At 40.6% G+C, this 13,694-nt stretch overlaps 1 protein-coding gene and 1 long non-coding RNA gene across 5 annotated transcripts in view; one reads left to right on the top strand and one right to left on the bottom strand.

Moving 5' to 3' along the window:
- Nucleotides 1-301: 301 nt before the first annotated feature.
- The window catches only part of SALL3 (spalt like transcription factor 3), a 26,092-nt gene continuing 12,699 nt past the window's right edge, over nucleotides 302-13,694 (top strand). The window contains exon 1 of one of the 4 annotated variants that reach the window (XM_078393519.1): nucleotides 302-2,141. In XM_078393519.1, the coding sequence (XP_078249645.1) occupies nucleotides 2,063-2,141 (79 nt within the window). In that variant the 5' untranslated portion in view covers nucleotides 302-2,062. The other 3 variants (XM_020781635.3, XM_078393521.1, XM_078393520.1) reach the window with 3 other exon arrangements.
- On the bottom strand, nucleotides 2,349-3,441 carry LOC140706889 (uncharacterized). The gene is made up of 2 exons (XR_012086802.2): nucleotides 2,637-3,441; nucleotides 2,349-2,457 (listed from the first exon to the last, which is right to left on the bottom strand). It is a non-coding gene; the product is annotated as an uncharacterized LOC140706889 (long non-coding RNA).

Here is a 13,694-nt window from a genome sequence, read left to right as displayed (position 1 = left end):
CAGCACCACCACGGCCATCACCGCCGGCACCAGCCACCACAGAAACAGCCGCAACCGCCGGAGCGGGTGGGGTGGGGGGAAAGGAGGGGGTGCCGCGCCCGAGAGCGCCGCCGCTCCGAAAGTTGAAAGTTTCCCTCGCCGAAACCGGCCGGCCGGCCTCCCTGGCCCAGCGCGAGGAGGGCCGGCCTCGATTGGCGAGCGCCGGGGGGCCAAGCCAGCCTCCCGCCCAATCGAGACGGCGAGAGCGGCCAGGAGGAAAGGGGACGGGGGGGGAGGAGGAGGGGAGAGAGGGAGGGAGAACCCGCGAGGAGGAGGAGGAGGAGGAGGCGGGGGCGAGGGAATACCTCCCTCCCTCCCGGCACCACAACAATCAGCCACCTTCGCCCACCGCCACCACACCCCCCTCCAAGCTTCGCGGCAGGTCGTCGGGCTTTCGCGGCTGGCACTTTTATTTTAATTTTATTTTTCCGCCAGCAAGGAAGGATTCGCTCTTGTCTTTTTTTTCTTCTTTTTTCCCCCCCGCCCCAAACAAAAGCCAGATCCTTGGCACACAGAGGGCGCAGCTACACGGGAGCAAGGCGACAAGAACTAGTGGGGAGGAGTGGCACCCGAAAGAGGGAGGCGGGGGGGGGAGCGGGAAGTCACATTGTAACCTGCATCCGAGCGAGAGCGAGCGAGGAGAGGAGCAGAAAAACTTCCGACTCTTGGACAACAGGAAGTGGCCGCCGCGATCACCGCTGAAGCGGCAGCACCGGCGGCAGCTCTGACCGCGAAACTCTGGGCGAGAGAAGGAAAGATCGGGGGGGGGCGCGAAAAAGCCGGAATTCAAAGGAGGAGGGAGGCGAAAGAACTGGCCCCGAGGTCTCCTGCTGGGGGGCCGTGTACTCGTCTGCCCCGTCCTCCCCGCAAGAGAAGCCGAAGCCTTCCCGAGGGCGAGGGCAAGGCGGCGGGAGCCCCGCGCCGAAAGAGCCAGGCGGGGCCAGGAAAAAGGAGAAACCGCAGCAAAAGTTGCCGGCTGCTCGGCGGCGGCGCGAAGAAGAGTTGGTGGGTTTCAAAACTCCCAAGAAAGAGGACGGTTCCCACGTGCAGCCAAGGAACTGAAGCGGCATGCAGACGGACTTGGGCGGGGGCGGGGGAACCGGGACGTGGAGAAAAGACACCGAGCGATATAATTAAGAAGTCAATAATAATAATAATTTTTTAAAAAAGGAAGGGAAGACAGTCGGGAAAAAAAACCTCGAGGAAAAGAAGGGAAGGTCGAAGAGAGATATTCGACAAAAAGAGCCACGAAGATTATGCCTTCCCCCGCACCAGTGAAGCTTTGGCACTTTTGTGTAAAGTGAACGCACACGCAAAGGAAGATCCCTCCGGTGTGTGTGTGTGCGTTGTGCTGCTTTGGCCGCCGGTGTCCTTCCCCCCCTCGCCGTGGCTTGCTGCGACTGCTGCAGTTTGCAGTCGGTGCCTCTTGCAGGAGGCGCTGCTGGAGCCGGGCAGACGCATCCTTTCGGCGGACTGAAGCGGCTAATTGCTGAGCGCCATCCCTCATTTACATATGCAGCCCGAGTCCCCTGGAGCCGGGCCAATCCGCGCTTGCCCCCAGCATCATTAATCGCCATGCATTATTCACAATCATAATTACTGAACCCCATGCGCGAGCCGCGCAGCCGCCCCATCTTGCAGCCCCACTCATCAGCACAGCCCCGCGCATACCCCGCCCGGCTGAGCCGCCGGCGCCGCCGGCGCCACCACCACCATCACCAGGACTACCACCACCGCCGCCACCACCATCCTTTGGCTTGCTGGGGTGGCCGGCGAGTTTGCATTTCTTTCAAGTAAGTGTCGCTGGTGAAATCCGGTGACGGGGTGGCGGCGGCGGCGCTGCTGCTCCTCCTGTTCCGACGCCGCCACCAACTCGACTTTTCCTCGCCACCAAGTCTTCTCCCACCTACCTAACCACCCCGCCACCGCCACCCCCTTCTCTCTTCCTCCCCCCCCCCCGCGCTCCACCTCTCGCTGATGTCTCTGCAAAAAGCAGGCGCAAGACGACGGTTCAGTTAGCAGCATGTCTCGACGAAAGCAAGCCAAGCCCCAGCATCTCAAATCGGACGAGGAACTCCAAGCGGAGGTGCTTTCGGAGCAAGGTAAGACAAAGTAAGGGGACCAGGCGGACTTGGACGGTGTGTGTTGGGGGGGGCTGTCTGTTCCAATGGACTTCCCCCCCCCTTTTTTTTTCTTTTTAAATTTTCTTTTCTTTGAGATTTCTGGGGAGAGTTTAGACGAAAGGCGTCCCCTTGGCGAAAGGGAGGGGCAGGAGAAACTCAGATGGAAAGGAAAGTTAAACAGCTCAGCACGTTTCGGTTTTGTTTATTTTCGTCCGCTTCTGAGGAAGTCGCCTCTTCCCACCAAGTCTTCCCTGGCGCTCTTTGCGTGCATCAGATCGCTTGAATTATGGCTGGACTTTGGAGGCAGAGAGAGAGAGGTGGGAGTTAGTTCCTCCTCACTCATCTGGACCCGCAGAGATGCGTGGTACGGAGATCCCCCCCACTTCGTCTCCGACAAGCCTCGGAGCTCCATCGGTGTTTATTCCCCCCCCCTTTTGGAGTTGTCATTTTTTTTTAACTTTCGACTAAACAAACCTTTCTTCTTCAGCCGCTCTCTTTCTCTCCCACCCGCGCCCGCGCTTCTCCTCTTTCTCCAAAAAGTTTAAGAAAGAGTTGCGAAAGAGTAGCGAAAGCTGCGGCGGCAAACACAGCCCCTTTTTCTCTGGAGCTCGGGGCGATGGTGGTGTTAACCCCCGGAAGCGGCCCTGACGGAGGCGGCGGCGGCCGCGGCGTCCTCTGTGACAACAAATAAGCCCCCACGAGGCGCTCCTTCTTTCGGCCTGGCTTTCCCCCCTGGAAAGGAGCGGGGTTGGGGTGGAGGGGGAGCCCCAGCCAAAGAAAAAAACAACAACAGCACGCCGCCGCCCGCCTGCGCTTGCTGTTGCCGAAGGAAGCCCCCGCGGGCAAAGCGCCTCGGGCACTCGGGGGGTTGAGGGCTGCAGCCTCAGAGGATGACGCCGGAGGTTAAAAAGAAAATGAAAACGCTTGTTGTGGTGGTGTGTGGGGGGGGGGGGCGCCCCGGGAGAGAGACGATGGTGCCTGACTGGCTTCATGTTCATGAGGGGGGGCTTCGACGACGACGCCCCGGTGGCCTGAGGCCCCTCCTTCAAACACCCAGCAAACATTACACAAGCCCAGGGGTTGCGAAGGCGATTCTTATCTGCTCCCTACGACTTCCTGGCTCTTCTTCAGAGGAAATAGGCCCGGCAAGCAAGGGGGGGGGTCGAGGACAGCGAAGGGTGTGTCCCGTAAATAAGGAGAGGTGGTGAGAGGGTCAAAGGGAAGAAAGATGCCTTGCCTGAATGGGTTTGCGTGCGGTGTGTGGGGAGGGGGAGGGGATGTGCCTTTCCTGCAAAGTTAGGGAGGCATGGGAATAATTGTCAAGGCCTGAGGTGGATAAATGGTTCTGGCCTGAGGCAGAGCTTAAATTGCCTCGCGCCTGCCTTCCCCCCTTTGCTATCTGTTCTGTCACGGAGTTGTTCCTGGGTTTTCTAGGATTCAAGGTGGGTCCCAAGTTGCCATATTCATTTTTGCACTTAACAGCATGGCTGGAAAGGATTTATTAGGGTCCTTCCAGGGCAGGGGAGCACTTGGGCTTACCGAAGTGCTCCTTACCGCTCCAAAAAAAGTTACCTCTGTGTCCAACATTATTTGGTCGCAACTGGTCATAATGTTGTTTGAGCTGTTCCAAATGTGTGAGCATCATGTTTAACTTCTGCAGTAATATTTGTCAGTGTTTTCAGTCAAACCTCAAGTTCCACTTTTTTTACTGTGGTCAAGTCAAGACCTCCCACTAGAAAGTTCTCCATCCCTTCCCTCCCCCTGCCACAATTAGCACTCACATTTCTAATTAAGTTCTTATCAACCTGTACTTTATACAACCTTTTTTTAAAATTTTACTTTAAACAAAAAAAAATCCAAACCAGTGCATCTTAGAATGCTGCAGAAAAGGAGACCCACATGGGGAAAGAAAAGGAACTTGGCAACAAAATATTGTCTAAAAACCATTTTAAATAAACTTTATAACCTTGAAGCTGAGGGTAGCTGGAATTGACTTCAGAAGGTTAAATCATCAGTTAAATTGGCAAATATTCAGGGCTACCATTCAATTCATCCTCTGCTCCTAAAAGGAATCCAGAAGGGAAACAAGGAGAGGAGTTAGCTGTAAGAAGTAATGTGGAAAGCTTATTGGATATTGGCAATAAAGCACAGGCATTGAAGTACCCTGGGTTACAGCTGAAGTTTTTTAAAAAATGTGTTACTTATTTTAACATTAACAATTCCCTTGTTTTAAACATACTTTAATGCAAGCAGATCAGGATTTCATTCTTTTTTAAAAATAGCTTTTAGTTCTTTAATCTCACAGAGTACTGTAGTATACCTGGCTAAAGGATTATGCAATATTGGGAATATTTTAAAAGTAAACATTAAAAAAACACTTCTTTCTCACTATGGCACTTCTGGTGAGTTAATAAATTAAAGAAAATTGTTCAACTAGGAGGGTTTTTTGTTTTGTTCAGCGACTCTCCTCTATGTAGCCATGTCACCAGAGATTAGAACAGGAGATATGCTAAAAAGAAACGCTTGCATATGGTGTGTAGATTAAGAACAAAGAATCTTTTTGTCATGGAAATGGTTTCTCTCTCTTTTTTTTCTTTTTGGGGTTTTGTTTTGTTTACTTCATCACATAGAATTTCTCACACTTGGTTTGTTTTGTATTGCCCTCAATGACTACATGATCAAATGAATGGATTTATTTCTGCCGAATGAGAAAGACAGTCTTTCCATCAAAAGGACTACATTGCATCCCAGTGAGGAATTTTAAAGCGTTATTATTGTGGTCTCTGAATAGCTGAAAATCGGCTTTCACAGCAGCCTTAAAAATGCAACAGTATAAATACTTCTGTCCCTTAGAATGTTGTGCTCAAAATGTGCTGTGTCCCTAATATAACATAATTTAATTCGTAGACTAAACCATTTCTGTAAGCAGTAACAAGCTGAAGTACTCCTGCTTCTGTGTTGCACTTTGGTCTTCAGAAATAAGAATAATGATGTACCTAAATAACAGTATTGGTGCTCATCATTTATACTTGATAAGATGTAAATACTGTACCTTTATAGAAGAGTATAAAGTGTTAAGTATCCCCCGAAACAAGATATAGCTTTATAAAGTCAGTCCTCTTCATTTCAGTTTGTGTTACAGTCATGGCACTTCCAGTTCCTGAATCTTGTTTTCCAACAGGCCAAAACCTAGCCTAAACCATTTAGAGCAAGGTAAACATATAAATTGTATTTTAGAAAAGTAAATTGTTACTCAAAATTATATGTGTTGTCTTACATCTTTCTTTAATATCTCAGGTTTTTTATATAATTCTGTTGTTTAGGATATTGCTAAGCATAGATGGTTTGCCTATTTTTATATATTTATATTAAAATCTGTATACACTGAAATCTCATTTAATGATGCATTGGAAGCATACTTTCTAAAAGGAAAAACTGTAGCGAGTGAATGCTCTTTTTCTAACAGATATTAATTGCACACAATATCGAAAAAAGGAAACCTGGCAGTTTGACAGAGTGAAAGATAAACATTAGGCCATATTTAAAGTTATGTGGGCAGTCAATTTAGGTAGCAGTGTTACAACAGAAGTTTTAAAAAATATGAGTAATTGTTGTGGCACTTCAGTACAGAGTAACTTTATTTGATGAAATAGAATTTCTCTGATATACGAAAGGAAGACAAAATAAGCTATTTTGAAATGCTAGTTGTGGAAAAGAGAACTCATGCTTCTGGTAATTTGGAAATGAATGCCTGCATGCAGTGATTAATTAGAATCTGTATAGCAGTTTATGCTGACAAGTAGTGAACAAAAGTATTTATGCACAAAGCATTTAAAAGGGTGCCATATTGAAAGAAATGGTCATTATGAAGAGTGGCACAATAACTGAAGGAGTTGTTATAAAACCCAATATGGCGAATTTGCTGTTTTCTGTGCTGAATGAGTTTAATCTCAAATATCAGGAGACTTTACAACCCCTGTTTAAATGATTCTCTCTAAATCAACAGATTACTTGTACTAAGAACAGCATTGTTTGTTAAAGCAAATGGAAACATTATACATACTTTTGACCCAAATACATTGACAATTTGCTTGGAGGGCAAGGGGGAACTCTGAGCATTTTCAAATAGACAATTACTGAGCAGAAATGGGATGTAGAATTATTATTAAAGAAGATTTTGAGAATGCATTTTGTTCAATTTAAAGTGTTATCATTTATTGCTTGGTTGAAGTATTTTTCTGCTTCTGGTGCGTTGCATTGTGGCCAATTATTGAACTGTGGCCATCATTTTAAAACTTACTGTTGCCCATGGAAATTGTATAGATAAAGAAGTGTTACTTATAATTAATCCATAACATATAATATTCTCAATAGCATGGGAGGCGATGGCAAGCACAGAATTAAATGCAAAATTGTATGACTTTGGGAAAAGACTCTTAAAAGTAAGTGCTAGATCCTTGCTTGTTTCAGTTAAAAAGTATTTTAAAAGATTTTCTGATTAGCTTGGGGAAACAAAATTAACATATTTTGCTAAAGTACTGTTACATTTGTTTTAGAAAATTACATTATAATCGTTTAATTATATGTTATACGCTATTCAAAGATTCCTCAAAAGTATGGATTCATAGCAGCAGTTAATTGAAAAGTTGATTATTTTGGTATGCAAATAGTAAAGCAGGCGGAAGAAGTGCAGATTCTTTTGTGCTGAGATGCTTCCTGAAGGAAGCAGTGAAACATATGCCTTCCATGAATGACATTTAAAAATGTTTTGGGGAAATAATACAATTTATAGAGTAAGTATCATCTGAATTTTTTTTTTTTTATTAAAATGAACGTTGATCAACTTACTTGGGAAAATGTTTTTAATTACTGTATAAATGTTCTTTAAGGTGCCGTCCATAGCTTTTATGTATGAGTATTTTGAAATGAGAAACAACCCAAATAAAATTGTGCTGCTTCTGTTATAGCATTGCAAAACACAGAAGCTTTCATTTCATTACATGGTTTGTTGACTGAATGCCAAACCAACAGTAGCATAGCTAGGGAGCATTCATTACTAAGAACAAAATCCATTCAGTTTGGTTGATAATAAAGCAGATTTGCTGTGATAGTGGGTTAAATAGTTTCTAACACACTTTTTCAGAAGCTGGAAAACAGAAAATTCCAAAATGATATATTTTGTATGCTAAAAGATATTAAGCTTTGCAAATAGTAAAGGAAATACCTGGTTTTGTAAATAAAATTGTGAAGGAAATACTATTAAGACTAAAGTAGCTTCTCTTAGCAATAAATGTCATGTATCTAGAAACAGAACTATGTTTGCTTAATCTTGCAAATTCTTGCTTATTTTTCTGTTTGAAAAAGAACCTTCCCTTTTCCTACTTCAAACATTTATTTTATAGAGAAGTTTTATCTTTAGAGGTGGGCTCTCTGTATTTTCTGGGAAAATAAAATTAAATATTGGTGAAAGTGCAGGGGGAGACCATGCTTGTTTGAAAGTAGACCCCTTGAGATATTTCAGTCTTTATCACACATGAAGTGCAGAATTGTTGCTGAAGGCAATGACAAATTATAACATATATGTCCTACAGAAAATGCAAAATGTTAATGATCCATTTTTTGAAAAGCACTTTGGCATCACAGAATTCCAGAGAGAGATTCTTTTGCCCAGTTTGTGTGTATGTAGTACTAACAATAGAAACTCTGAGATCTTGTAAAAAGGTTTGGTTCTTCTGCTAAAAAATAAGAATGGTCAGATAAGCTGAATGCCCTGGCAGAGAAATGCAATAAAATGACTACACATTTTAGAAAGTATTGTTCCCCCTCATTTTTTTTAAAGCTGTGCAGACACATGCATGCTGCTTTCAGTGTTCAGGACCACCCCTTTTCTGTTCCCTGTGCTTCCGCATTGAGTGTGCTACAGAGAGAGTTTTGTTTGTTGTCAGTGAAAAGGTGGGATTGCATGGAGTGCCAACAAGCTTCCGATGGACTCTCCCTAAGGGTGGGTAGTTAGAAGTGCTTTGACAAGGTTTGCTGATTTAACCTTTGCCTGCTTTGCCCTGCCAGGGGTGGCCACTAGATGTCAAGCTCATAATACAATTAGTACATCTGTGCAGTTGACCTTGGCAGCACGGCTTACCACTTGTTCTGTTAAGTGTTAACACCAAATCTGAGTGTTAACTAGAGATTCTTAAGAGTTTGGGTACATTCTGTGCACTTTATCAAATGCCTATCTATTTCAACATGAGTGTTTACAATCCTAAAGAAGATTGAGAGGAAGGCTCTTGTATGCTGGTCTTAATTGCTTAATTAACCTTGCCACTACTGATGCAGTTTTCCTTTGCTTAATTAAACTGACTTTGTTGGGCATTCTTTAAGACAGTTCACTAAATAACAGCTTCTATCAACCTCTCTGGGACAGATACTGTATATGTATTTCAGCATTTCATAAGCATTATGATAACTAATTCATCTGGTTCATTAGTTATATTAGTTTATCTGCAGAGGGTGATTCTCAATGGAGAGGCAGATCAGTGAGAGACCTCACTGCAAGGCTCAAATTCAGAACTGATCTTGCAATATGTACATATGCAAATAGCGTCACGCTATTAGTGAGGCAGCCATCATATGTTTCTGTGGAAGATTCAGTGATACGAAACCTATCTCAGTGCTTCATGTTATAATACTTTAGCAAAATGCATCAACTTTTCAGCTTCAAAATGGGCATCTTACATATCTGTAACTAGGAAGTCAGAATTAAAATGTAATACTTGTGCTTTTTAGATTTCTGTTATGCTGCATTTCACATTTCAGTGCTTGATATATGAAAGCAATCAACACTTAGAATTGGTTTTGCTTCTAAAAGCATCCTGTATTACTTAAGATGCTTTAAGAATACAAAAAGAAATCAGTCAATTTATGATGAGCCACATATATTGATATAACTAAACACATGCATTTTTAAACTTTGCCACAGCATTGTGCATCAGTGCTGACCGCTTATTAACTAAAAATAAGATTTGATATATAACATTTTGATATGTTTTCCAAGCTAGGCTTGGAAATATTCTTTTATCTGTTTACACAAGGATGTTAGCAGTTGATTAGATATGGCATATGATTTAAACAGAAGGCATTTGGTGACTATGCCACAGGTGGCTGTTAACTTAAATTGTGAAATGTAGGCCACTAAATGTATCAAAATAAGTACACCAGGTCAGTGCAACTTTTGCATAGCAAGAGTGCCCTCCACTGTTCACATCCATATTATCAGCTTATGTGGCCTGTGAAAAAAAGGATAGAAATTTTTCTATTGAGTCTGGAATTTCTTCTACGTTGTTAAACACAGTAGGGGTCCCTATTTGTCTCCTCCTGTTTCACAGCTTGGGCTCAATATGTGATAATTCATCTTTTTTTATGGGATTCCATGCTATCATAAAAAGAGTTCAAAAGAATCAATCTGAGAGAAAATAATGTCTTAATTTTTAAAAACGTGATGTGTATTTTGAGAGATAGTACAGGTAAAGTTTTTTTAAAAAGAGCCATTTTAATTGTCTTTACTATGATTTCATTACAGAACAGGTGTCCAGTTAAGGGAAAACACAAACTGGAAGATAAATGAGAACTTTGTCCCAATAATATCGTTTTTGATAAGTAAAATTTTGTTTGAAAATACAGTGCAGAAATATTTTGTCAGTCTGACAAAGTGAATGTGGAAAACTAGCCGGTCGTTATTTAAATATCTGTCAGTAATCAGGAAGATGAATTGGATGGAACTTTTGCTAGGGATCATATTTCAAGGCGTATTATCCTACAAAAACCTACTACACCTTTGATTTTAGATTTTAAAGCTGTGCTCATGTACAGGTAAACCTATTTTAGATAATTTTTTTAGTTGGATATTTTCATCACGTTTTCTCTTGGGGGAAATAAATATATTTCTAAATCAATGTTAGATTTTGCATCACATATATGAGGAACAAGACACTTTGTACAGTGTAGGGGGAAAGGTGTAATGTTGATCTTTTTGTGTTTTAAGCCAACAGCTGGTGCGTAAGTAGTGTAAAGCTTATTAATGATAGCAAACAAGTATTTCCCTTTATGACTATCATTTTTTTTCTAATTCTCTTGTTTAACTGTGTCCATCTCGAAATTGGCTTAGTAGTTTAAAAGAATATGAGGAACAAATTAACAATAAGAGATTTTTATTAGATAGTACCATATTAAATTGTAATGATCTATATAAGTAATAATAGTAAAGAATCTAATTTAGAAAATTAGAAATTATATAAGAACATGAAGAGACAATGCTTATCAAAGCAAAATTATTTTTTCCCTGTATCAATGAAAAAAATACTGGAAATTGAATGGGGTGACTTTCAGTGCCCACATACACACGCGCGCGCGCGCATACACACACACACACACACACACACACACACACACACACACACACACACACACATGCATTTGAGTTTAAAAGCAAGTAGGCTCTTGGGACTAAGAAAAATTTGTATAGAATTTTGTGTCAATGTTGCCTTGCCATCGGAGGCAGGTGAAAGAGCATGTTTGTGTTGTTTTTGTTTTTAGGGTGTCCACATTGGTCCTTCTGAGAGGAGCTGTGGAGACTGTGCAGATTTTAGAAACATTGTCTTTTTTTTTTTTTTTAACAAAATGGTTAATATAAAAAAATTACATAGTCAGTAAATAGAAGATGATGTGTTTAGACCTTCCTGAGTGGTAGAAAAGCTACTTGCAACTGCAGCAAGAAAATGTATCCTCTAGTGAAACAAATATAGGAATAGGATGTCTGAAAACCCTTCGGATGAAAAAGGGAAAGTTGGCATAATGAAAACATTTTATGATGATAATGAAAGACACTCTATTTAATCTGATTCTTCCCCACTTCTTCTGTCCCCCTGTTTGCAGAGTTGGATATATTTCATATAGTAATGTATTGCTTATTATTTAGACATTTGACAAGTACTCTTAGAGATAGTTCAGCTTTTGGCAGCAGTGATACTGTTTTGTTGGGTATCATTTTTCATTGACATTCCCTGCCTAGAATCCATTCAACAACCCATGTGTTTGAAATTCTCAGATTTTTGTTGGCATTCGTATAAATACTTTAACCTAAACTACTGTCTTAAACTGTATAAGACATGATTAGAGAAAGATCAACTGAGTGAGCCTTCCATACCAAAAACAAACCAAGGCAATACCTCACACACATAGACCCAAGTATCTGGGAAAATCGGAGAGTTGGTTTATAAAAAAATAAGGTGAGGGCCAGATTATTTTACAGATTCAAGCAGAATTTACCTCATCCCTTTTTCTGTATCACCTAGTCTTGTGGATTTCAAAGTCAAACCTTGTATAATATTTTATGTCATTGTGTAACACTTGGCAATACCTAAGTGTGGGTTTTGGAATTTTTTTCCGTGGATCTGTGTGGTTATCTTTGTTTCCCAGATGCCATGGCACTAATGTCCACAGATTTCAGTGGAATATGATTCCATGGAATGGGTTCAGAGTCAGATTGTTCCTAAAATTAACACTCCAAGAATCCAAATATAAAAATCACCTTTCTGAGCTAATATGGTTGTGTATTAAGGACACTGCTGAAATGTATTTCTATGCAAGTCTTTTGCCTAAAATTTAAAGTGATTATATTCAACATTCCATTTCTACAATTTTAAAAATGTGAAATGACTAGGTTGGAATGCCCATATTACTGGACTTTAAACTTGTCAAGGATTGGCCAATCTAAGAAACATGAGAAAGTTTAAGGCAATGTAATGTTGTTATAGGCTATTTCAATCAAAGGCAACGAGGAATTTTCTTTAAAGATCAATGTCAAACCCTGGTTCTATGGGGATTTTATCTGAACAGTCAAAAAGAGGAAAGTAAATTAATTGCAAGCTGCATCACTATAGATTTCATTCTTCTCTTAATATTTTATTTTGGCTTAAGTATTTTTAAAAGCCTTAATTTATCCTTTCATTCTGTTCATAAAAATAACTGGATATAGTTATTTCAGTTTAGAATAATACTTTTATAAATATTTCGGTGTTTGTGTAAATAAGTTTGAACTCCCTGTAATCCAGAGTCCACTTCACGTTATAATTCTAAACATTTAATTAATGTGAATTCCATTACTCTTTTGTTGAAGTTACTTTCTTTTGAGAAATGTTAGGATCATAATCTAAAATGTTTGTGTTCTATAAATGATACATACTTTCTTTTAATAACTTATGAGTCCTCACAAATATTTTCAGAAGTAAGGTAAATTTTTTTAGAAGGCATGACATATCTGAGAAAAATGTTCTCAGGTTAACAGACTGTGATTTTTAGAAGTATTTTAAAATAAGCAATTGGGGGGGATCAGCTGTACTCTCATTTTAAATAGATAATATTTCTTAATATCAGCAAAAGAAGGCTCACTAATTTCTTTGCTGATAGACTGGAATGTAGAAGGTAAAAATAATATCAGTGAGAAAAAGACTAACATTATAAAATATAGTTTGTGGTTTTAATCCATTTTGTGCACAGAGGAGTAAACGTGGACTCATGTCTGGCAAATAATGGTCTTATTAAAACATAGCTTTTAATTTTAGAAAAAATTAAATTTTTATTTTTAAACTTAAAAAGTGATATTGTATCACATTGGTATCTTCTGATCACATCACTTATTTTATTTATTTATTTATTTATTTATTTATTTATTTATCTATCTATCTATTTATTTATTTATTTATTTATTTATTTATTTATTTATTTATTTATTACCCTGCCCATCTAGACCAAAGGTCTACTCTGGGCAGCAGAGCTTAGACATGTGTTCATAAGCTAGATCAGTTTGTCTTAACAAGTTAGGCTACGAAAGAGTGACATATAAAGGGAATCTCCAACTGGGCTTAATAACTAAACACGATTTAACTTCGGGTCCCGCATTCATATCTGATACTCTATATTACTTCAGCTCTTAAAATTTTTAGTGTAACTGAGTTAGCAGAAGTGGACTATGTCACCTCCTCCTCCCCATCACAAAGTGAATCAGAGGTCTGTACTGGATCAAGTTGGCTGTGGTGCAGGATATAGAAGAGATTCCAAAAAACTGGACAGAGCCACCATATTTGAGTGGAACTCTTCCATCCATCAAAGAGAGATACTGGAACTAACTCATTTGCTACATGAAACCTTTACACCATTTCGTTTTCTAGTACTGTATCAGTCCTAAAAACACATACAGCAGGCAGCTTCTGAGGAAATGTGTTGAGTTGAGCTCTCAGTATTGTTCAGTTCAGACATTATTCTAAGCCATGGCTTGTGTACAGAATTTATATAAGCCAAACTTTGGTTGGAACATGTACAAGCAAACCATTGTTTAGATCTGCTTACTTCCAGGTGTTTAGTACTTCAGCCTTTAGGAGCAATGCTTTTTAGAGGCATAGCAATCATCATAACTATGGGTTGAATTTAGGAATATTTAACTACCAGAAGCCATGAATTAAATCCTATGGCTTGTTTGCT

Source organism: Pogona vitticeps, chromosome 4 (assembly GCF_051106095.1).
Source record: "Pogona vitticeps strain Pit_001003342236 chromosome 4, PviZW2.1, whole genome shotgun sequence".
Taxonomy (NCBI): Eukaryota; Metazoa; Chordata; class Lepidosauria; order Squamata; family Agamidae; genus Pogona; species Pogona vitticeps.
This window is presented reverse-complemented; position numbering and strand designations above follow the sequence as displayed.